The sequence below is a fragment of the Staurois parvus genome, unplaced genomic scaffold, assembly GCF_062004578.1.
Source record: "Staurois parvus isolate SC_StPar_1 unplaced genomic scaffold, SC_StPar_1.0 ptg000151l, whole genome shotgun sequence".
Taxonomy (NCBI): Eukaryota; Metazoa; Chordata; class Amphibia; order Anura; family Ranidae; genus Staurois; species Staurois parvus.
The window spans coordinates 16,772,831-16,797,598 of NW_028317947.1; the positions used below are offsets into that span (position 1 = coordinate 16,772,831).

General features: G+C 43.0%; 1 protein-coding gene across 1 annotated transcript in view; it reads right to left on the bottom strand.

The window, feature by feature from the left end:
- Positions 1–3,803: 3,803 nt before the first annotated feature.
- Positions 3,804–24,768, bottom strand: part of G6PC3 (glucose-6-phosphatase catalytic subunit 3) — a 35,118-nt gene continuing 14,153 nt past the window's right edge. The window contains exons 3-8 of the mRNA XM_089674531.1: positions 22,662–22,879; positions 17,097–17,197; positions 15,145–15,223; positions 13,523–13,641; positions 10,673–10,814; positions 3,804–6,058 (exon numbers count right to left, since the gene is read on the bottom strand). Of these exons, the coding sequence (XP_089530657.1) occupies positions 5,695–6,058; positions 10,673–10,814; positions 13,523–13,641; positions 15,145–15,223; positions 17,097–17,197; positions 22,662–22,879 (1,023 nt within the window). The 3' untranslated portion in view covers positions 3,804–5,694. The remainder of the gene's footprint in view (positions 6,059–10,672; positions 10,815–13,522; positions 13,642–15,144; positions 15,224–17,096; positions 17,198–22,661; positions 22,880–24,768) is intronic.

Sequence of the window (24,768 nt, forward strand, 5' to 3'; positions counted from 1 at the left end):
CAAAAGGTAATAACTGTGGGGGATGAGTTGATGGAGAAAATAAAAGTACAGTTGTTAAGTGGAGGCAGGATAGGCTTCTCTAAAGAGAAAGGTTTTTAGGGATTGCCTAAAAGTTGACAAAGTAGGAAATAGACAGATTGGTGTAGGGAGTTCCATAGGATGGGAGAGGCTCAGGAAAAGTCCTGGAGGTGAGCATGGGATGAGGTGACTAGAGAGCAGGAGGACTTGGGAGGAACGAAGAGAATGATTTGGTTGGTATTTTGAGACTAGGTTATTGATGTAGCTCGGGGCCAAGTTGTGGATGCCTTTGTAAATTGTTAGTATTTTTTTTTTATTTAATCTGATTTTATTGAATCAAAGATGTGGATACATACAGATAGCAAATGCAAAGTATGGTAAATAGTAGAGACTAGCATTGTATAAAAAAAAACTTCAAATGTACAAATTCAAGTTACATAAAAAATCAGAAACATAAAAGGGTACATAGCACCATCTTTGGTGTCACACTTGTCACATTGAGAAAGTAAAGTTTCGGAAACAAGGAAAATCTTCGAAGGTCCAGAGAAAAAAAAAAGATGCGTAAGCTGGAAGGATCACTAAATTAAGGATCACATCAGTGATAATTTTTGTGAAGTAAAAGAATGGGGTTCAAGTACAGAATGACATGGAGTATAAAGGGGGTAGAAGAGAGGGGAGTAAAGCAGGTAGTCAGAAACAGGGGGCAGATACACTCCGTCACGGCTGGGTAGTGATGGGTTCTGAATGGTAGAACATGGACCATGATGTCCAGGTGTGAGGATACTGCTCTTCCTTTCCTGCCTTCTGTGCCAACAGATGTTCTAGGTTGCTTACATAGTCTACCTCAGTGGCCCATTCCCAAAGGGAAGGTATGGCAGTCGATTTCCAATGGTGGGGAATGACCTCCCTAGCGGCACCCAAGAAATGTTGAAGAGTTGTTAGTATTTGTAATGTAATTTGTTGTGTGAGCAGAGGCCGATGGAGGGGCTGGCAGAGAGGGGTAGCAGACACTTAACAATTGGAAAGCTGGATGAGGTGAGATAGAGGAAACAGCTATTCGATCCATCCAACTGATCCAAGCAGCAAAGCAGTGGCAATTCAACAAACAGCAGCTGGAAAGGAAAGCATATTTACTCTTCTTTTAGTGACTGAGAGTAATTGACAATGGAGTCGGTTAACTACACAGTTAACCTATTACACACTAAAGCAGCTGCCACCATGTGTTCTAATGGCAGCACAAGACGTTTGCCACAATCACTGTAAGAAGTTTGACCATTAAGAAATGTCTGTAACACCTGCTGCCACGCAGACAGGAATATTTCAGAAATTTACATTATACTGGTGCTCTTCAAAAGAGACGGGATGCTTTCAACTCTGACTTAGTGCATTTGAGATACGCTTAATGATTTTTAAATATTATTTCATAAAATAAAAAGAAAACCTGTGCTAAAAAATATACACAGGAAAAGATATTACAACAGACAAGAAAAAATACACTAAATCTCAAAGTGACCAATGTAAAATTTAATCCAATGTCACTAAATTACGCCAGATGCAAAACTAAAATTCAAAAATGTGTATAAATCATATAAATACCCTTGCTGCCACTATGTGATAATCAAAATAAATAAATGTAATTCACAGTGAACTAGTGAAAAAAGTGGAGCATGCACTTCACAGTGCCTAAACTAAATACTAAAAAATTGTGTATATATATATATATATATATATATATATATTGATATAAATATTAATCCTATCCCCACTAATTCATTATATATACTCAAAATACATATGAAATTCATGTATAATAATATATAACAGTGAACAAAAAATTAGTGCTCAAATTAACCCACTATAGTGGACAAAACAAACACAGTGATAACACAAAAATAAAGTCCAGTGGTACAAAAATAAATAAAGTCCAGTGATGAAAAAAAAAAATCATACGTTGTTAACAACCATACACAGTGCTCGCAGTGCGCCCCCACTTGGGTGTGCACTCATCAAATTTGCCTTTAATATAGAGTAAAGAAGAGGGCTTCCGCTGGTGTATACTGGGAGTTCCTCCAGAATTAGCTCACTCAATGAACAAATGCCAAGGTTGTTCAAATATCCACTCCATTAATACTCTATACTCCACCATATCATGAAAAGGGAAGAACAAAATCCGCTCCAATGGTGTATTACCCAAGATAAATCGCTTTATTGCTCCAAGTATTGCACTTACGATGTATAAAATCAAAACAAGCCCATATTGCAAGTATTTGTGATCAGCAGAAACCGCATGGTGTTCTCACCACCTCCGGAACTGTCGGACAGAACGCCGTCACATCACTTCTTGTTACGGATCTACGTCACTTCCGGTTTGCCGCATAAGGCGTGACGGTGCGGCATATCGGAAGTGACGTGATGGCGTCTTGGATAAAGGTGTCTGAGGAGTGTGGGAGTGTTCCATGGTAACCAGTAGACCCTTCAGATACAATTTCTTTACTGTTCCTATATTTCCCTCTGATCACATGCTACAATCTAGCAGCCCATATTTTATTGTGCGTTATGCTCTCACGATTTGAACAAGTTTAGACTTGCAATGTTTATTATGTTTGGTTCCCTAAAAAAGGTTAACATGTCTTCTTATCTCCTTACACGTTTCGTGTATTTAGTCCTAAAATAATGGTAATAGAGAATGATTATGGCTATTATTTCCTATACCTCAGTATGATCACACTTACCTTATTCCTCGCTCTCATAGGCGTCCTTTGCTATGTGCATGCAGCCCCGTTACCACTTTGCTGCCCGACCAGTCACAGGGCTCTGACGTCACCATGTACAATGCAGGACCAGTAGTCCTGCATTGTATGTGAGGGCAATAAGTACCCACCTACATTTCAGAGTGTCAGACATCGGAGAGGAATACCAGCTTCTGGGGTAGCAAGGAATAAGTATTTGTACTTATGTTTTCTCTTCTAGCAATTAAGCCATTAGTTCCAAAGGCATGCTGGGAGGTTAATTGTGTCCTGTCTAAATTTGGCCTAATATGTGTATGTATGAATGTAAGTTAGGGACCTTAGATTGTACACCCCTTGAGGGTTAGGGACTGATGTGAATGTACAATATATATGTAAAGTGTTGCGTAAATTGACAGTGCTATATAAGTACCTGAAATAAATAATAAATAAATAAATAACCCATGCAGTCCAATTTAATAGCAGCCTGGAGTTGACATCATTGCTCTGATTCAGCTCTCTGATGGTGATGGCATACTTGTAGTCTCCAACCGGGGCACATGTGGCAGGGTGGCAACAAAGGAACACAAATGGAAGGATTGCCAGGTGTACTTTTAATGAAAGCTGAAGATTTAAAAAGACTGAAAACTATTTTTGAAATTACTTTGCTGTCTTAAAGCTTATCAGAGGTTGAGTTTTGATCTGTATTGTGTATAGGAAATACATTATTTAGGTAAACATTGATGCCAGCCACCAGGGGCGGACTGACAACTCATGGGGCCCCTGGGCAATAGGGGATCATGGGGCCCCTGTGTCCTTGCCCAAACTCAAAAACTCATCTCATGGGGCCCTCTACTGACTCCGGGCCTTGGGCAGTGCCTGAGTTTCCAAATGGTCAGTCCACCCCTGCCAGCCACAGTATTCAGGCACAAGGAGCCTTGCAACAAAAACTACTAGCGGGACTCTCACGGATGAGTACAAATATACCTATGTAGCAGCGTTTGCCTCGGTGAATAATTGATTAAGCACCCCCCCCCCCCAAAAAAAAGGCTGACTCCATTGTCTATGGAGAACAAAGGCACTTTATTATTGAAATATCATCTGCCCAAAATAGTCTGCATTGTAAATGTGTATACAGTACATAGAGCTATAAAGTAAACATCTACTGTAAAAAGAATCTTTCCCCTCATATAATTGTTTACATTTTGATTGAAGGGTGGTTTTCTTTCTCACAATTAGTAAATTATTGAATATTTTATTAAATTACTTTTACTATATAGGAAAACATTTTTGGACCTACCCGTAGGCCCAAAAGTATGTGAACAACCATCCAGTTCACATGCACAAAGTCAACTCCAAGCCCTGAGGACCTCAACCCTATAGGACACCTTTGCGGTGAATTGAAAACCATATTTCAAGCCAGATCTTTTCCAGCTTCAGTGCCTGATCCCTCACAAATGCTCTTTTGGTTGAATGGGCACAAATCCCAACACACTGCAAAATCCTGTGGATTTGGAAGCTGTTGGAGCCACAAAGGGGAGCACTCCATAGTAATGTCCATGGTTTTGGAACAGGATGTCCAACAAGTTTAAATAGGTCTGATGGTCTGATGTCCATAAACCTTTGGTCATATAATGTACCTCTGTAACTCCATTGTGAAAATCCAGTGTCATTAAGAAGTTCCTCTGACAGTCCCCCCCCCCTTCCCCCACTTGTTCTCCTGACTCTAGGGATGCACTGAAATGTCAGCCACCGAAACATATCAGCCAAAAATAGACCTATTGGCATTCTGCCAATGTGAGGGGAGGAGGGGGCGGGGGTGGCGGAGAATGGCAGGAGAGGAGCAATATATACAGTGACTGGCTGTGACTATATGTCAGTGCCGGTTTTTAAATGTAATTACCAGCTTTTGTTTTTTTTTTTCTTCATTATAACTCACAGAATTAGCTGTCACTTTCCCCCCAGCTAAAAGAAAAAAGTTTCCTTATAGTTTCTTTCCCAAGATAAAAGAAACAATGTTTCCTTTTAGTTTATTTCCCCAAGTTAAAAGAAACCATGTTTCCTTTTATTTTCTTTCCCGAGATAAAAGAAACAACGTTTCATTTTAGTTTATTTCCCCAAGTGAAAAGAAACCATGTTTCCTTTTAGTTTCTTCCCCGAGATAAACAAACAAAGTTTCTTTTAGCTTTGGGGAAAGTGACAGCTAATTCTGTGAGCTATAGTGAAAAAAAGTCGGCAATTGCATTTAAAAATCGGCACCGACATATAGTGACAGCCAGTAAAGGAGCCTCTCTGTATACACTGCTCCCTCACTGTATACACTGCTCCTCTCCTGCCCCCTCCTTGCACACACTGCCCCTCACCCCTCAACCCTACAAAGAGGACCTGTCCCTCATATGTTCTCACATACGGGACTATTGGTCCCCTATGTGCTAGCAATGAAACCATAAGTTAAAAAAAAAAAAAAAAAATATATATATATATATATATATATATATGAAAGTAGAAAAAAAACAAAAAAAATTGGAGCCTCCCCACCTCCATATACGCAGACATTTCGGTTTCAGTTCGATTTTCGGCCACATGCATTCTGAATTTTCGATATCGGTACCAGAATTTTCATTTTGGTGCACCTCTACCTGTCTCTGCTTTCAAAATAAGGTGCCAGCCTCATAAGTTTTAAAGGAATCCTTCAGACCACCAGACTGAAGGATAGAGCAGAAAAAGAATGGAGTTCAGAAAAAGAAATGGCGGCTCTAAATGGTCTGGCAATCTGTCCATTCACTCTACAACCAAAATCAATTGAACCATTTTGAAGGTATTTCCATCCAGTAAAATAACAGTAAATAAATAAGTCTCCCTGTAATTTAATGGTAAAACAGATGAACATAACTAGAACCTAAGCATCACGTTTTCCCTTCACTTATAATAGGAAGAGTCACATACGGTCTCATGAGTCTCTCTTGTGCGTTCCCTCTGAGTCAAGCCCCCTAACCAAGTATGGAGCCAGAATAATGACAACCAAGGGGCAGAGAGCATGGCGCAGGAAGTTCAGTGAGTAGTATAGGAGAGGTGGGGATATAGGTAGTGGAAGAGATTGTTGGAGTTTCAGGAAGAGGACAGACAGTAGTAGGGAAATGCTTCGATCACGCCAGCCTGGAGGTTTTCTATGCAACTTCTGGTAGAGAGGACAACAAAGGGCAAATCCCAATCCCAGGGCATTCCCAGAACTCCTAGTAACGGAAGAAAATGGTCTTGTCTCTGGGCGGATCCATTCTGATTTAGAACACCATTTAGTGGCCAGGTGAATGGACCTAACACAAGTCAGACATATAAAGAATTAAAGTGGAACTATAAAAATGACATACATGCTGCAGTCTGTTAACAGCATAAACGCAACAATATTCATTTTTTAGAATTGCTCCTCAACAGTTTTATTACCTCTTGATCCTGCCAGTAAATCTTTAATTTTTCAAATCCTTTAACAGGGTGACAAAGCTGTTTATTTTACAGTGAAATCGTACAGCTGCATTTTCACCCTATGGGAAGGGCAGTCTTAGTCAGGAAGGAAACTGACACTACCAGGAGTGTCAATCTCTTGTGCCCCTCCTTCCATTACTCCTGCTGACCTCCATATCACTACTGTGTCCAGTAAATATATCAGCCCTTACTGTATTTGTGATATCTTCAGAAACAACCAATAATAAGGCTGGCCATAGACAGGCCGTTTATTGGTCGATAAACGGAAAATCGGTCGTTGCTGTCACCGATGCTGCCACCAATGTCCACGAAAAATGGCTGATGGGCTGGCCCCACTAACGGCGTGAATATCGGCCGATTTTTCGTGTGGACGAAAATTTGGCCGATAAACGACCTGTCTATGGCCTGCATAAAAACCTTGCGCCGAATACGTGCTCAAATATAACATATAAATAAAATTCTCTCTCTTTAGTGATAATAGACAAATATTAAACACTGCTGCTACCTGAAATAAAAGAACTGCAAATTAATAAACACTAGTTGCACTGTGACCAGCTAGTGAAATTAAATTAACCCCTTCATCCGGGCATGAAGAGGAGTTTCTGTGCCGGAAGGTGGGCGGGACGGGGCTTACTGTCATGTGACATCACGGCGGTCACATGATCGGGAAAGGTCCCGATCGCAAGAGGAGACCGGGACCTTTCGGTGAGTACCGTACATGCGCGCTCTCAGCACATATGTATTTTGTATATTGAACGCAAATGTGTGGCCGATCAGCGTCTAGGCCCAGATGCCGGGAGGCTGCACATTTGCGTGCTGCCGGTGTGAAGAGGTTAAATTAAACAATCATATAATCCTACTCCTAGATTGTAAGCTCGAAAGAGTAGGGCCCTCTAACCCCTCGTGTGCTGTTTGTTGTTGTTGTACTGTTTCATGTATTGTCCCCCCCTCTATTGTACAGCGCTGAGCAAACCCTTTGGCGCTATATAAACTTGATGTAATAATAATAATAATAATAATAATAAACATCAATCAATCCACAACAATGAAAATAGAAAAGTCCATTATATCATGAGGATGTCACTTCCAGTGCTTTAGCCACTCCCAGACCGGACACTTTTACTCCCTTCCTGTCCAGGGCAATTTTCAGCTTTCAGCGCTATCACACTTTGAATGACAATTGCGCAGTCATGCAACACTGTACCCAAATGAATTTTTTACCATTTTTTTGAGACCGATAAAGCTTTATTTTGGTGGTATTTATTCACCGCTGGGATTTTTATTTTTTTTGCTATGTAAATGAAAACGTCCAAACATTTTGAAAAAAAGTGTTTTTTTTAATAAAATTTTGCAAATAAATAATATTTCATCATAAATCTTTGCCAAAATTTATTCCGTTATCTTTTTAGTAAAAAAAAAAATCCAAATTAGTTTATAACCAAAAATCATAATTTTTAAACATTTTTGTTTTTACATTTTTATTTTATTTTTTTATATTATTACTTTTTATTTTTTTTTACATACTGTCACCCTAGCAGTACAGTGTCACCATGGTGACACTGTACTACTTGTGGGGGGTGATGAACATTTTTTTTTTTTTACACATTGCTTTTACACCCATATAGGATGTAAAAGCAATCATTTCTCCTTCTCTCTAGCTGCATTCTTGCACTCATTGAGAAGTACTGAGTGAGCTGTGATTGGTCACAGCTTGTCACATGGTACAAGGCTGTTGTGAATAGCCTTGTACCATGTGACCTCTTTGATCATTCACAGATTTCACACGTAGTAAGCAATGATGTCACAAGTGACATCTTGCTTACTACTTTGCATGTGATCACTGATTGGCCAATCAGTGATCACATGATCGGGACCTCGTACAGAGGTCCCGTCCGACGATCGGTGTTTCACTGTGTCCGGAGGACACAGCGGGCACCGGATCGCGGTGCTCCACTCTCCCAGGGAGCGCACACAAGCAGGGTGCGGGGAGGCCGTTTATAAACGGCCACCCGACCCTGCACTGCCACCGTCCGGCCGTTTATATGCAACGGCCGGTCGGGAAGTGGTTAATCTTCGTACTACTTAGTATCCAAGACCAAAATCACCACATGTTCATAAGACGGCCTTCCCTTTAAGTTATGCACTCACCAGACCCACATGCCTTCCACAATCATGGTTGGCATGTATCGCTGGTTAAATCTCCAATTGTGGTATCACCATGTAAACGTCATAGACTTAATAAACCTCCTTACTCCTCTCCACCAGATGTCATTATTATGAAAAAGTCAAAGATATACTCCAATGGTACAGTAACCAATACTCTCCGTTTTACTAAATAAGTTTAAAAATCCACTCACAAGGTGTAATAGAAAAAACGCTTATCATATTCCAATGACATTTGATGTGAATATTGTGCTCTCACCACCGCCGGACCTCTCAAAATGGCACTCCCGTGTCCCTAGTGATGAAACACGACAGTGTGAGGCTGTGCGGCGACCGGAAGTGACGTTAGTAACAGGAACCAGAAGTGACGTGGGAGCGCCATTTTGAGAGGTCCGGCGGTGGAAGAATGGAAGGCATGCGGGTCTGGTGAGTGCATAACTAAAAGGGAAGGCTGTCTCACGAGCATGTGGGGATTTTGATTTGGAACACTAAGTAGTAGGAAGAGTAAAGCACTGGAAATGGCATCCACATAATTATTTATTTATTTCAGGTACTTATATAGCGCCGTCAATTTACGCAGCGCTTTACATATATATTGTACATTCACATCAGTCCCTAACCCTCAAGGGGCGTACAATCTAAGGTCCCTAACTCACATTCATATACTAGGGCCAATTTAGACAGGATCCAATTAACCTACCAGCATGTCTTTGGAGTGTGGGAGGAAACCGGAGTACCCAAAGGAAAACCACGCAGGCACAGGGAGAACATGCAAACTCCAGGCAGGTGGTGCCATGGTTGAGACTTGAACCGGCGACCCTAGTACTGCCAGGCGGAAGAGCTAACCACTTAGCCACTGTTCTGCCCACATAATATAAGGGAATTTTCTATTTTCACATTTATTTTAGGTACTTATATAGCGCTGTCAATTTACGCAGCACTTTACACACATATATATAATACATTCACATCAGTCCCTAACCCTCAAGGGGTGTACAATCTAAGGTCCCTAACTCACATTCATACATACACATACTAGGGCCAATTTAGACAGGAGCCAATTCACCTACCAGCATGTCTTTTGGAGTGTGGGAGGAAACTGGAGTACCCGGAGGAAACCCACGCAAGCACAGGGTGAACATGCAAACTCCAGGCAGGTGGTGCCGTGGCTGGGATTCAAACCAACGACCCTAGTACTGCCAGGCAGAAGTGCTAACCATTTAGCCACTGTGCTGCCCATTTTGTGGATTGACTGATATTTAGGATTATTTATGACTCTTAAATTTAATTTCATTTCACTTTTTACATTGTCACTGTAGAAGGTGTTCCATGCACTAGCTGGTCACAGCGCCACTAGCCAATTTGTGTTTATTCACTTACTGTATTTGTGATTGAGGTGCCATTTAGCATGAATAGAGGAGCAGGGACAGAGGGAAGTGCAGTAACATTTGGTAAAACACAGTGGGGGGTTATTTACTAAAACTGGACAGTGCAAAATCTGGTGCAGCTCTGCATAGAAACCAATCAGCTTCCAGGTTTTATTGCCAAAGCTTACTTAAACAAGATGAAATTAGAAGCTGATTGGCTACCATGCACATCTGCTCCAGATTCTGAGTGCTCCAGTTTTAGTAAATCTACTCCAGTGTTTTACTGCAAATTAACGCAGCACATAGGTGTGAAGCCAGCCCCAGTGTTTTGTTCAAGCACTACCAGGGGCGGACTGACCATTTGGAAACTCAGGCACTGCCCGAGGGCCCGGGGTCAGTAGGGGGCCCCATGAGATGCCCCTGGTACCTTTTTCATAGGCTTTTTTGAGTTTGGGCAAGGACACAGGGGCCCCATGATCCCCTATTGCCCGGGGGCCCCATGAGTTGTCAGTCCGCCCCTGAGCACTACTATAATGCATCATTCCCTTGTAACCTAGGAACCTCTTTCACTGATCAATTATCAATGCAAAAACAGAATTCCCAAACACTCCCTGCAGGATCTTTGCTTTCTCTTACATATATAATACCCAATGTGTACCCAATATATAATACCCAATTACACTAAAGAGCTTCTTCTCATCACATTCAAGGCCCCTTCAGACTTATGTATTGCAGTAACCTTTGGTCAAATGCATGTTACTGCAACGCACGGTAAAACAGTAAACCTTTGTGCTGTAAAATCTAATTGGTTACCACATCATCACTGTTTGCACCAACACTACTTTGGCTGGATGTGGCCTCCAGTTCAGATACTGTAGATGAGCCAAGGGATAACAGTCTAACACATCTGGTACTCACCAAGAAAGGTCCACCCCAAATGCACTCATTCCCCAGTATACAAGAAGAGCCCCGAGCAGCAGGAACAGAGAAGCCAGCGTATAAAACATAAAACTGCGGTCATGGGGAACGCTACGATTCAAGATGTATCCTAACAGCACACCTAGGATCAGTAAAATGGATAATGTTTAAGGTAACTAACATGAAGAAAAACATTTTTTCTGTTTTCAATGGTGGCATAAAACAGGAATGAACTAGAATTCTCTCTACTTTCAGGTTGCAATAGCTGTCCTGCTCACAATTATGTAGTATTACATTGTCATTCTACCCTAAACTGACAGTTTAGTTTTGGGTGTATACCACAGTGATGGTTTACTTGTATATCTTGGAAAATTGGGGAAAAAGATCATTGCAGAATTTCCCAGCTCTTTCCACTTGCCACAGCTATCTCTGTAGGATTTCCTAGCCCCCATCCCAGCTATCTCCATAGGATTTCCTAGCCCCATCACAGCTATCTCTGCAGAATTTGGGTGCCTACCACTGGTTAGTTGGTTTACTTATATATCTTGGAAAATTGGGGCAAAAGATCATTGCAGAATTTCCCAGCTCTTTCCACAGCTATCTCTGTAGGATTTCCTAGCCCCATCACAGCTATCTCTGTAGGATTTCCTAGCCCCATCACAGCTATCTCTGTAGGATTTCCTAGCCCCATCACAGCTATCTTTGTAGGATTTCCTAGCCCCATCACAGCTATCTCTGTAGGATTTCCTAGCCCCATCACAGCTATCTTTGTAGGATTTCCTAGCCCCATCACAGCTATCTCTGTAGGATTTCCTAGCCCCATCACAGCTATCTCTGTAGGATTTGGGTGCCTACCACTGGTTGGTTGGTTTACTTATATATCTTGAAAAATTGGGGCAACAGATCATTGTAGAATTTCCCAGCTCTTTCCACTTGCCACAGCTATCTCTGTAGGATTTCCTAGCCCCATCACAGCTATCTCTGTAGGATTTCCTAGCCCCATCACAGCTATCTTTGTAGGATTTGGGTGCCTACCACTGGTTGGTTGGTTGGTTTACTTATATATCTTGAAAAATTGGGGCAACAGATCATTGTAGAATTTCCCAGCTCTTTCCACTTGCCACAGCTATCTCTGTAGGATTTCCTAGCCCCATCACAGCTATCTCTGTAGGATTTTCTAGCCCCATCACAGCTATCTCTGCAGAATTTGGGTGCCTACCACTGGTTGGTTGGTTTACTTATATATCTTGGAAAATTGAGGCAAAAGATCATTGCAGAATTTCCCAGCTCTTTCCACTTGCCACAGCTATCTCTGTAGGATTTCCTAGCCTCTGTCACATCTATCTCTAGGATTTCCTAGCCCCATCACAGCTATCTTTGTAGGATTTCCTAGACGCATCACAGCTATCTCTGTAGGATTTCCTAGCCCCGTCACAGCTATCTGTGTAGGATTTGGGTGCCTACCACTGGTTGGTTGGTTTACTTATATATCTTGAAAAATTGGGGCAAAAGATCATTGCAGAATTTCCCAGCTCCTTCCACTTGCCACAGCTATCTCTGTAGGATTTCCTAGCCCCATCACAGCTATCTCTGTAGGATTTCCTAGCCCCATCACAGCTATCTCTGTAGGATTTCCTAGCCCCATCACAGCTATCTCTGTAGGATTTCCTAGCCCCGTCACAGCTATCTCTGCAGGATTTCCTAGCCCCGTCACAGCTATCTCTGCAGGATTTCCTAGCCCCGTCACAGCTATCTCTGCAGGATTTCCTAGCCCCGTCACAGCTATCTCTGCAGGATTTCCTAGCCCCGTCACAGCTATCTCTGCAGGATTTCCTAGCCCCGTCACAGCTATCTCTGTAGGATTTCCTAGCCCCGTCACAGCTATCTCTGCAGGATTTCCTAGCCCCGTCACAGCTATCTCTGCAGGATTTCTTAGCCCCGTCACAGCTATCTCTGCAGGATTTCCTAGCCCCGTCACAGCTATCTCTGTAGGATTTCCTAGCCCCGTCACAGCTATCTCTGTAGGATTTCCTAGCCCCGTCACAGCTATCTTTGTAGGATTTCCTAGCCCCGTCACAGCTATCTTTGTAGGATTTCCTAGCCCCTGTCACAGCTATCTCTGTAGAATTTGGGTGCCTACCACTGGTTGGCTTGTTTACTTATATATCTTGGAAAATTGGGGCAAAAGATCATTGCAGAATTTCCCAGCTCTTTCCACTTGCCACAGCTATCTCTGTAAGATTTCCTAGCCCTGTCACAGCTATCTCTGTAGGATTTCCTAGCCCCATCACAGCTATCTCTGTAGGATTTCCTAGCCCCGTCACAGCTATCTCTGTAAGATTTCCTAGCCCCTGCAACAGCTATCTCCGTAGAATTTGGGTGCCTAACACTGGTTGGCTGGTTTACTTAGATATCTTGGAAAATTGGGGCAAAAGATCATTGCAGAATTTCCCAGCTCCTTCCACTTGCCACAGCTATCTCTGCAGGATTTCCCAGCCACTCTCACAGCTATCTCCGCAGGATTTCCCAGCCACTCTCACAGCTATCTCCGCAGGATTTCCCAGCCACTCTCACAGCTATCTCCGCAGGATTTCCCAGCCACTCTCACAGCTATCTCAGCAGGATTTCCCAGCCACTCTCACAGCTATCTCCGCAGGATTTCCCAGCCACTCTCACAGCTATGTCCGCAGGATTTCCCAGCCACTCTCACAGCTATCTCCGCAGGATTTCCCAGCCACTCTCACAGCTATCTCTATAGAATTTCCAGCTCCTCCTACTTGCCAGAGATATCTCTACAGGATTTCTATGCCACCTGCCATGCCTATCTCTGCTCAACTTCAGATACCTTACCAGAAAGAATCCCAGCCAGGACCTGGTGAGGAAAATGTGCTAGGATGAGGAGCCTAGAAATGGCAATTCCTGACATCAGCAAAATGTACAACAGGAGAGGAACATAGCGGTGAATGCCCCTGTTAAAGATAAAAGTATTATTACTACAGATTCATACAAACAAACCTTTATTCCAAGTAAGACATGAACATACACAGAGCTACACTAACCCAGGAATCTGTAGAATCTGACACTCACATGTGTTACATGTGTGGGCTGAGGTTCCACTTGCCGGCCACTATATCACAATCCTGCCCCCTGCAAAGATTGCAGGAGGAACAACAGCACAGTGACTTAAGTCACTGGCAAATATTCTTACTGTACTTTTAAAGGCGGCTTGTTTTTCATTTCCTTTTCTTTTAGTGACGGATTTGTTTAAGCCACCTAAATCAAATGGGCAGTCCAACCAGCCAGGTACAACCTTTTTCATCTCCAACATGGGAACATGGAATACTGAATTGAACTGACTATAATGGGCAGGGGTTTTCACAAACCAGCTGTATACATATAGGATAAGAGACTGCAGATTATAAAATCAGCCAACAGGCACTCTTTACAATATAGTTTAAACACCTTATAAGTGTTTAGTACATCACTGAAATTCATGCAAAATTTGCCAGTGTTGTTTCTCTTTCAAGTTCAGAAAAATACAGGTCCATCTGCCTAAAATCCAGGGAGCACCTAACTTCCTGTAGTGAGCTGACAACACTGCCTCTTCTGCACTGAAATCCCAAGCAATGTTGTCAGTCATGCCTAAGTCCCTACCGGTTTACGGTAGCTTACGTTATGGTGATGAGGAGAGGGGAGGGGTACTGTAGTGTAGCAGGAGGGAAATGAGGAGGCAGGGCTGACAAACACTACTTAGGATTTCAGTGCAGTAGAGGCAGAATTGACAACTCACTACAAGCAGTCAGGAACTCACTGGATTTCTGACTAATCAACAGGTATTTCTCTATATTGTAGCACTTTAACCTATGCATGCTGGCGCCTCCCGGCCAGGGGCGGACTGACCATTTGGAAACTAGGGCACATCCCGAGGGCCCGGGGTCAGTAGGGGGCCCCATGAGATGCCCCTGGTACCTTTTTCATAGGCTTTTGAGTTTGGGCAAGGACACAGGGGCCCCATAATCCCCTATTGCCCGGGGGCCCCATGAGTTGTCAGTCCGGCCCTTTAAGGAATTTCAGACACCGGGAGGCGGGGCGGGGTTTTAGGGTCATGTGTCTGCGGTGATTCGCTGTCACATGATCGGAAAAGGTCCCGATCGCAAGGGGAGATCAGGACCTTTCCGTGAGACACCGACATATGTGCTGGGAGCGCGCGCTCTCAGCACATATATGTTTTCAAATTGTACGCAAATATGCGGCTGCTCGGCGTCAAGGCCCAGCCTCCGAGAGGCCGCATATTTGCGTACAGTTGGCGTCAAGGGGGTAAACAAAACATGGGAAAACATGTATGCCTGGCATAAATATATTTCATTTTTCTTTTTTTTTACTCAGGAATATACTTTGAAAAAAATGATGCTTTCCTCTTGCACACCCTGCTTACTTTTCAAATCACAAAACCATCCGGCAGTAACCTTTACCTTTTTGAGTTGTTGGTGAGGAACATTACCATGGGCCAGAGAGCTGCTCCTGTAATCATGCAGTGTCCTGAAGGGCTTCCTGAAATGGTAAAATACATAATAAAATCTAATAGCAGAGAGGAGTTATCATTTCAAGCAACCTATGTCATTTATTTTTAAATACTCCCCAGCAGGGGTATACAATAGATTAAAAAAAAAAAAAAACAACTCAGGCTGCAATACTCACTTGCTCTCCTATGCTGTCTCCCTAGTGTAATTCCTTTCAACTACTAGACATCTGTAATTTAATGAGGTCAATGATGCGCATTTCCCTCCCTTATAGTAAGTAGGATTTCACTAATTATGTTATATGGCCAACCTACAAATATTCCTTCTCCCTGAAGCATCCGGTTTTCTTTTGAATTTAGTGCGGCTGTGCGTAGCTCCAACCGCACAGCCATGTCATTTATTCACAGTCCTGTCTACCACCTCAGCAAAGGGGCCTCACTGCACTTGTAGTTCACCGTTTACTTTCTCCAAGTCTTTAACAGCTTGCACGCCACCCTATTGCAGCAATACTGCTACAGAGCGGCAGGGCTGCGCAAAATCACATGTATATACATGATTTTGCATTTCCGGGCAGGGGGCATGCGTGCGCACCCTACCCGCGCCAACATTGATGGCTTCAGCTATCGATCACCAGGTCTCGGCCGGTGATTCCACGCCGACACCTGGTGATCGCCGAGTATCACTGACAGAGGAGAGGTCTGTATGTAAACAATACAGCTCTCTCCCCTATCAGCTCCAGCACATTGCTCTGTTTAGCAGAGAAATACAAAGTAATGTGCTGACACTGTAAAACACACACACAGCACACAGTTCATCCTTTGATTGCCCCAGATGTTAACCCCTTCCTGCCCAGTGCCATTAGTACAGTGTCAGTCAGGGGTGGACTGACAACTCATGATGCCCCCGGGCAATAGGGGACCATGGGGCCCCTGTGTCCTTGCCCAAACTCAAAAAAGCCTTATGGAAAAAGGTACCAGGGGCATCTCATGGGGCCCCCTACTGACCCCGGGCCCTCGGGCAGTGCCAGAGTTTCCAAATGGTCAGTCCGCCCTTGGTGTCAGTGCTTTTTATTAGCCCTGACCACTGTATTAGTGTCACTAAGGATGTCAGTGACAGTTAGTCAGTTCCCCCCGTGTCAGAATGCCCGCTTCAGTCCCGCTATAAGTCGCTGATAGCCGTCAATACTAGTATAAACAAGAAAAAAAAATTCCAGTATATATACCCCCATTTGTAGACGCTATAACTTTCACGTAAACCAATTAATTTACACGTATTGGGATTTTTATTTCGCAAAGAATACATTTTGCCCTAAATTTATGCCGAAATTTGATTTTTTAAAATTTTTTTACTGGACATGTTTAATAGCAAAAAGTAAAAAATATAGTTTTTTTTTTCTCGAAATTGTCAGTATTTTCTTGTTTATAGTGCAAAAAAAAAAAAACGCACAGGTGATCAAGTACCACTAAAAGAAAGCTCCATTTGTGGGGAAAAAAAGGATATACATTTAATTTGGGCGCAGTGTCGCATGACCGCGCAATTGTCAGTTAAAGTAATGCAGCGCCATATCCCAAAAAATGGCCTGGTCAGGAATGGGGGTAAATCCTCTGAAGGACAAGTGGCTAACAGAAGGTCTGTACCGCTGTACGTTCCTGGGGCTGAGATGTAAACAATGCAGGAGCCTGTGCTTTGTGCCCATGGTACACTGATTGCTGGTGCAATGCTCTGCAGGCTTCAAAAATGTAATAAATGCATATATTATATTTTACTAATCTAGTTGAATTTATTACAGTTTTAAAAAGGTGCGTTATGCCTTTAAAAAAGGCAGCAGCAAGCTGAATGCTATTAATTGTCCTTAAAATGTCCCCATACACAGAAGCGGGGGTATGTCTGCAGAATGTACTCACCAGGACCAGTTTCACAGGTGGAAGGGAACTGCCTGAGCTTGTGACCATACAGTAAGCCAGATTCATGGACCCACCAAAATGGACGATCTCCAAAGAGAAACCTACAATATCACAGTGACAAACAAAAGTAAATGTGTCACCATATAATTCTATCCAAATTTACACAGAAATAGGTTCTAGTGCTGGTACCCCCCCAATGCAAAATGGCAGGTTACACACTCCTCTAATCAGTGGGCACTGCGTTTCAAGGTTCTGTACCTTTGACTGCTGAGAGTCAGTGACGTCTGACACTTTTGACATTATAAGATGAGGCAGTGAAATTACAGACTGTCTAGTTAAATTAATTAATATGTTAAGGATGCAATCATTTCAAACTTCAAATGTACTTTTAAAAAACTATTCAGTGACACCAAACAACTTTGCAAATGTAGTCTACCTCTGCCTTTCTTTTCTTATGCTTCAATAGCCATCATCACAGGTCACAGTTAATGTAAACGCTGCTTTGCTTACATAGAACATGCCTGCAATCTACACTAGTTTGCAGTCTGATGAAGAGATCAATATCCCCTAGACCAGGACTGAGAACAAGGAAGACATGAGGGATCCCTCTAGATGTGTCTTTCTGCTGTTCTCATTTGGTGATTTTGGAACTGCATGGTGTGAAAATGATGAGCTAAATTGAAGAACTAGTAGTTTCTGATTAGAATAAAGCAGGGTGCAGCGCTAAAATGTTGTGTTTAGGACATATAAACATCTTTATGCAAAAAATACAGTTGAATAAAACAGCATAATAAAACAATATTAAAATGCAAGTAAAAGTGTCACCTAATGGTGACTATAGGTGATTGGACACTAAACCAAAATACAGTCTATAGCGTGATCAGGAAAGATCCCAAATGATCTTCAAAAAATCCAATGGCTGGATCCGTGGATGAGGTGATAGATATATAAGGATTGCGCACTCACCAGATACGCAATCCCAATGCGCATTTAAAGCAGATACTCTCAGGACATCAAGGATCCTTATATGGCTCTGGTCAGATCTGGTCAAATGCACCTCACTGCTTGATAGCGTTGCCACGTTTGGGTATGGCCGCTCTGCAGATGTAAATGGCTCCCACCGGAGCTCAAAGAACAAAAGGAGGCCAGATAGTGTAATATCCTTATGGCAAGGAGTGTTTATTCCCAAAAAAACAGTACAGCTGTCCGGATCAGCGGATTGAGCATAATGGATCGGAGTCTGGTCCATTATGCTCCCCAATCCGCAGATCCGATCCATCTTGCGGGGATCATCGGCATGCTTTAAAACGTACCTTTTCGTGGAGCTCGTGGACAGATCAGTTAACCCCGTATAGGTTGCAAGCCGACGATCCCCGCAGGATGGATCGGATATGCGGATTGGGGAGGATAATGGATCGGACTCTGATGCATTATGCTCAATCCGCAGATGCGATCCATCCTGCGGGGATCGTCGGAGGGGGTGTCACCAAGTATCCCGACACCGGGTGCCACCAACCCTAGGGACGCCCCTGGTTTTTCCACTTCAAAATGTGGACATATAAAAATCATTATTTGTTAATATGCTGATCCAAACTGGCAGCTCCTCTCTGTACACTGCCCTGGGCCTGTGAAAACAACTTTCATAACAAAGGGAAAGGAAGAGGTTGTATTTACAAAGTTGTTGGTGAATGTGTTTCCTCCCAAGGGCTGCTATGTCACTGCAAGACACAGTAATGACATAGTGGCCTGCAGGAGGAACCACAGTGTGCACTGAAGAACACGCTATCCGACACACCCAATGATGTTAGCGGTGTGCTATGTAATGAGTGCAGGGTTTAGGTGTGTGTCTATGTACAAAGTACAGGGTTCAGAGGTGTGCTGTGTACAGAGTGCAGGGTTTAAAGGTGCAGTATGCAACAAAAAGCCCCCAAAGCTTCCTCGCATCTCTCTCTCCTACCTGGCCCAGCTCTAGTAATTTCCTGTGCAGGTGGCTTTGCCTCGCCTTGCAGGGAGATCGTTCTCTCTCAGATTCTAGAGATCCACCATGAGTGTCTGCAGGGATCTGTTAGATCTGGGAGCTGCTGAAAGCAAAGCTGTCCCTTATAAACACGGAAGACTTCTGTGTTTACAGGTGACAAGTGAAGGGTGAAAGCGGGAGATGGCGTAATGGAGTTCCGCCACGTTCCAGCTGCAAAACTGGGTGCAAGGCCCACATGACAAGGCTTGGCAGGCAGAATTTGGCCCGTGGGTCTTGTGTTTGATATATGTTCTTTAGACAGTGACAAGAAAACTTTAAAAATTCACCATTAGGGTCAATGATTCCTTTAAAAGACTGTAACAGCAAAAGACAACTAATGAATAATATTTAGAAAACTGCTATGACAATGTACGCATTTTATAATCACAATCGCTAGAAAGGTGGAGCTTTTAATTTGAGCTTTCAGCTTTGTATGGCTTCATAATCTTCATTTATACAAGTGATTGAAGGAAGAGCTGTCCTTGTTGCCCAGAGCAACCAGCTGTTTTATCACTCATAACCCCCATACTACACACATAAACAAAAGTACTCTGATTTGTTGCTATTAGCAGGAAGTCGAGTCCCTCCATCATTTGTTTTTATAAAGATGTATTGTTCCTTCTTGCATGACAAGGAAATGGCTTTGCAGAGGACATTTGTACTGTAATAGCAAGCATGACATGAAAAATGAAGCAATATCCCCTTGATAAAAGCTGCACTTCAGGAAATGAACTTGTTTTTATCATGTTTTGCAAGGTTTACAAAACACATTACAAGACGAGTTATCACAAATTCAACTTTCTCAATGACAACTGCTTTCAAGATTCTGCACACCTACCAAGCAAAACATTGCTGCATAACCCCCATTTATTTATGAACGATGTGGAGTTCAGTCCAATACTTTTGTTTTTATTTCGCTTTTGGTTGGAAAGGGTTTGAACCTTTGAAAGCTTTCTATTGCCGTCTGGATTACTTGCTGGGGTTATTACCCTTCAAATCCAGCTGACATAGCAGGAAATGTTCCTCAGGTATGGGGAAATCCCAACTTTACCAATTGTCAGAGATCTTCCTGCTCTGGTGACAATGTCAATAGTTGGATTTTCCTTTCACTTTCTGTCCATGTGACAAATGTCAAGAAGACAATAACGCTGGCTATACACCACTCAAATTTTGGTCAATTAGGGCTGAATAATCTAAAAATTCAAACTGTGGGTGGCCCTGTTGGCAATGTTTTGCCTGTCTCCTTCTATTTTGGAGGCAACATACACTGTATTGCCAAAAGTATTGGTCGGCCTGCCTTTACACACACATGAACTTTAATGGCCCCCCAGTCTTAGTCCGTAGGGTTCAATATTGAGTTGGCCCCGCCCTTTGCAGCTATAACAGCTTCAACTCTTCTGGAAAGGCCATCCACAAGGTTTAGGAGGGTGTCTATGGGAAGGTTTGACCATTCTTCCAGAAGCGCATTTGTGAGGTCAGGCACTGATCTCAGACAAGAAGACCTGGCTCACAGTCTGCACTCTAATTCATCCCAAAGGTGTTCTGTTGGGTTGAGTTTAGAACTTTGTGCAGGTCATTCAAGTTCCTCCACCCCAAACTCGGTCATCCATGTCTTTATGGACCTTGCTTTGTGCACCGGTGTGCAGTCATGTTGGAACAGGAAGGGGCCATCCCCAAACTCTTCCCACAAAGTTGGGAGCATGAAATTGTCCAAAATGTCTTGGTATGCTGACGCCCTAAGAGCTCCCTTCACTGGAACTAAGGGGCCAAGCCCAACCCCTGAAAAACTACCCCACACCATAATCCCCCCTCCACCAAACTTTACACTTGGCACAATGCAGTCAGGCAAGTACCGTTCTCCTGGCAACCACCAAACCCAGACACATCCATCTGATTGCCAGACAGAGAAACGTGATTCGTCACTTCTGAGAACACATCTCCAGTGCTCTAGAGTCCATGCGCTGACCCCACTCTGTCATTGGACTTTGGAAGTCCTTATCTATTGACTCTGCAGACAGTTGGCGACTTCTGCGCACTGTACGTGGCCTACTTACGTGACTGAGTTGCTGTTGTTCCCAGTTGCTTCCACTTTGTTATAATACCACTAACAGTTGACCGTGGAATATTTAGTAGCAAATAAATTTCACAGATGGACTTACTGCACAGGTGGCAACTTATCACGGTACCACGCTTCACGAGTCACTGAGCTCCTGAGAGCGACCCATTCTTTCACCAATGTTTGTAGAAGCAGTCTGCATGCCTAGGTGATGATTTTTTACACCTGTGGCCATGAAGGTGTATGGCCAGCCTTAGTGTGGATATATTAATCTATTGATTTCTCTTGTTTAGCTCACAGGGCTAAACAAGAGAAATCTACACATGTAGGACCTAAAAAAGCGGGAGATCTCTACAAAAGAGTTACAAAAAAAAAATCCAGGAGTTTCCCTTTCTCATTATAATTTTATGGAGATCCTCAATGGTTCTGCAGATTTAAAGAAGGCCAGGTGTGGATATGTTAGACATAGTTACATTGTTTCAGCTTGGACCATTGTCACTATGCATATACTATACATGGATGATGCTCCTGGAAGCTGGAAATCACTGGAGCAGACACCACTATTCCAGTGATTTCTACTTGCTTCTGGGTCCTGTGTCGAGTGGCTGGCCTTTTGCATTCTGAACACAGGAGGTTGCCCACTTGGTATGGGTACCATTCAGAGAATGTTTTGTGATTTCTGAATGAATGCAAAGTGTTCTCTGATTGATCAAGGTGGAGAGTGTGATGTCACAGCTCCACTTTTTTTTACCTCGCTCAATCAGAGAGCGCTTTGCAAAGCAGTCTCTGAATGGCACCCATTCTGAACGGTCAACCTCCTGTTTTTAGACTGCAGTAGGGCAGCCACTTGTCACAGGACCTGGAAGCAAGTGGAGATCATAGGAGTAGAGGTGTCTACTTCAGTGATTTCCAGCTACCAGGGGCATCAGCCAGGTATAGTATATGCAGTTACATTGATCCAACCTGGACCAATGTAACTATGTATGATATATCTATACCTGGAATTCATCTTTAAATTCCCTGGCTGAAAATGGCATTAGCATTTTTCTTCAAGCATAGTCCATATAGTTCTTTGGCAAGGAAACAGCCCTATCATTCTTCCAGACATATATTGTAGCAAGGAAATTAGCAAGCAAGGAGAACATCTGGAAATGTTAGTTGTCACTGTATGTAGGGATTAGCAAGGAGTAGTTACACACACGGGGATGTCCAGGGTGCTCGTTTTTAACTCTCTACCTCTTCTGCCATTTCCAAGTGTTTAATGGGGACCTGTGGCCCTGCTAATGTTTCCAGTGATGTTTAGGACTCCAGAAACAATGATTTTAGGACTGAAAGCTGCTGGATGGCATGCATTCAGCAAGTATGTAGAACAACATAACGGGGTTTAAATTTATCAGGGATGCCCTTTCATATTCATTAACAAAAGTAAGTAGTATACAAGTGCCTTTTCTATGGATACATATAAAATCATTATGAAGTACATATGTCTTACCATTTAAATACCAGATTCAGCCACTCGCAGATTACGCCTAACCACAGAACAGTCACTCCCAGTCTGTGCTGGAGGGCGTATGCCAGAGGAAAGTACAGGAGAAAGACAGTGCCGGGGTCACCCAGGTAAGTCAGCCACAACCAGAATTCTTCAGAACCACGAAGGAGCTCTTGCAACGTGCCAGCAAACTCAACGCCAGTGGTGTGTATATCATCCATCTACAAGAGGGCACAGTATAATGAAACGTGTTTCGCAAACTACAGTACTGGCCTGCATTTAGTTCCTCAGGTTTTTCAAATCCTCAAGAAGAACTATGGACTTAATTTATTGTAATATTATTGAAGAGGACCTGCACTTAAAAAGTGAAAATTTTCTATGTTATAGAGAACATTTAGAAATGCTAGCTGTTACTAAGCAGTACCTTAAAATGTCCACCGTTTGTCTTGAATTTCTCCTGAAATTCTTCCTATTCCTTAAACCTCATAGCTTTATATCTGCAGAGTATGATTGTCTACGGCACAACTCTCTGACTGGTAGTCACACAATTCAGAATGAGATTTGGTGATGACAATACTCCTGCTGCTCACTGTTCTCCTTGCTGGAGAGAAAGCTGTACCTGAGAACCTTCCAATTTCTGCTTCACAATTCTGTGGATCTGAGCTTCCTCCACCAATTTTACTTCTTCTTGATCGTTACCCCACCAGTCAATAGGGGGGCATCTCTTATATGAGGGATTAAAACCCTTTTTCTCTACCAAAATGGCTGCCTCCACACAAAGACATCATGCATGCACGTTCCTAACCCCAGAAACCACTAAACAGCTCATCCACTCCCTCATCATATCACGACTCGATTACTGCAATTCCCTCCTCACTGGCCTGCCTCGCCGCTGGCTATCCCCGCTTCAGTCCATCCTGAATACAGCTGCCAGACTCATTCACCTTTCCAACCGCTGTCCACCATACTGCCCCGAACTACATCACCGACCTAATATCCAAGTACTGCCCAGCACGCACACTCCGCTCCTCACAAGACCTCCTTCTCTCTAGTTCCCTGGTCTCCTCCTCCCATGCCCGCCTCCAGGACTTCTCCAGGGCGTCACCCATCCTCTGGAACTCCCTGCCCCAACCCATCAGATTATCACCTACTCTCCTCTCCTTTAGGCACACCCTGAAAACCCATCTCTTCAGGGAAGCCTACCCCACCCTCTGCTAACTTGCCGACCCTCCTCCACTCTTCCTACCACTCCATCCCCCACAGCTATCTCCTCCTGTGCCACCATCCCCTCCCTCCTAGACTGTAAGCTCGAAAGAGCAGGGCCCTCAATCCCCTCATGTTTTGCATTGTATTGTTATTGTTCTGTCACATGTTCTGTCCCCCCCTGTAATGTACAGCGCTGAGCGAACTATTGGCGCTTTATAAATACTGTATAATAATAATAATAGTAATGCATGGTAAGTCAGTAATGTAAATAGAGATCAGTAGCAGGGAACCTGCAGACAATACCAGTGACATGACAGTGACTACTTGGGCACGGCTTTCACAGTTCAGGTCCTCTTTAACTTCATACAATTTTAAGCTGATAATTTACATCCTTTTCTAATAACTAATGATAAACATTTAATGCATGACAATGGATTCTCAAATCCCTTTCAGGCATATTCGCTTTCATTAAACCTTCCACAGAAGTGATTAGTAAAGGAAACGGACGGCAGATGGAGGAGTCACTGTTAACCTAATCACTTGTGCTTATAAAATTCAGACTGAGCTACTGGGCTCCATAAACCGCTTTTTCAGTGGGAGCTACAGAGAAACTAGAAAACATGTTTAAATTAAACTCAAGATCCACCTTCCGGATAATATAAGAAAGCATAACATTAACACGCCATATGTCATTATTACCTGAAAGAAAAAAAATGCATACTTGTTTTTTTGTTCTGACCATAATAAATACATAAAATATACACAAAACAACTAAATAGTCCCTTTAACAAACACTAAAAAAAGTAATTGGCACTAAGCTGATCATGCCCACAAATAAAGTTAAAAATTAAAAGACTACAGATTCGATTTGAACTTGAAATGTACAAAATTGGGATCCTAGAAA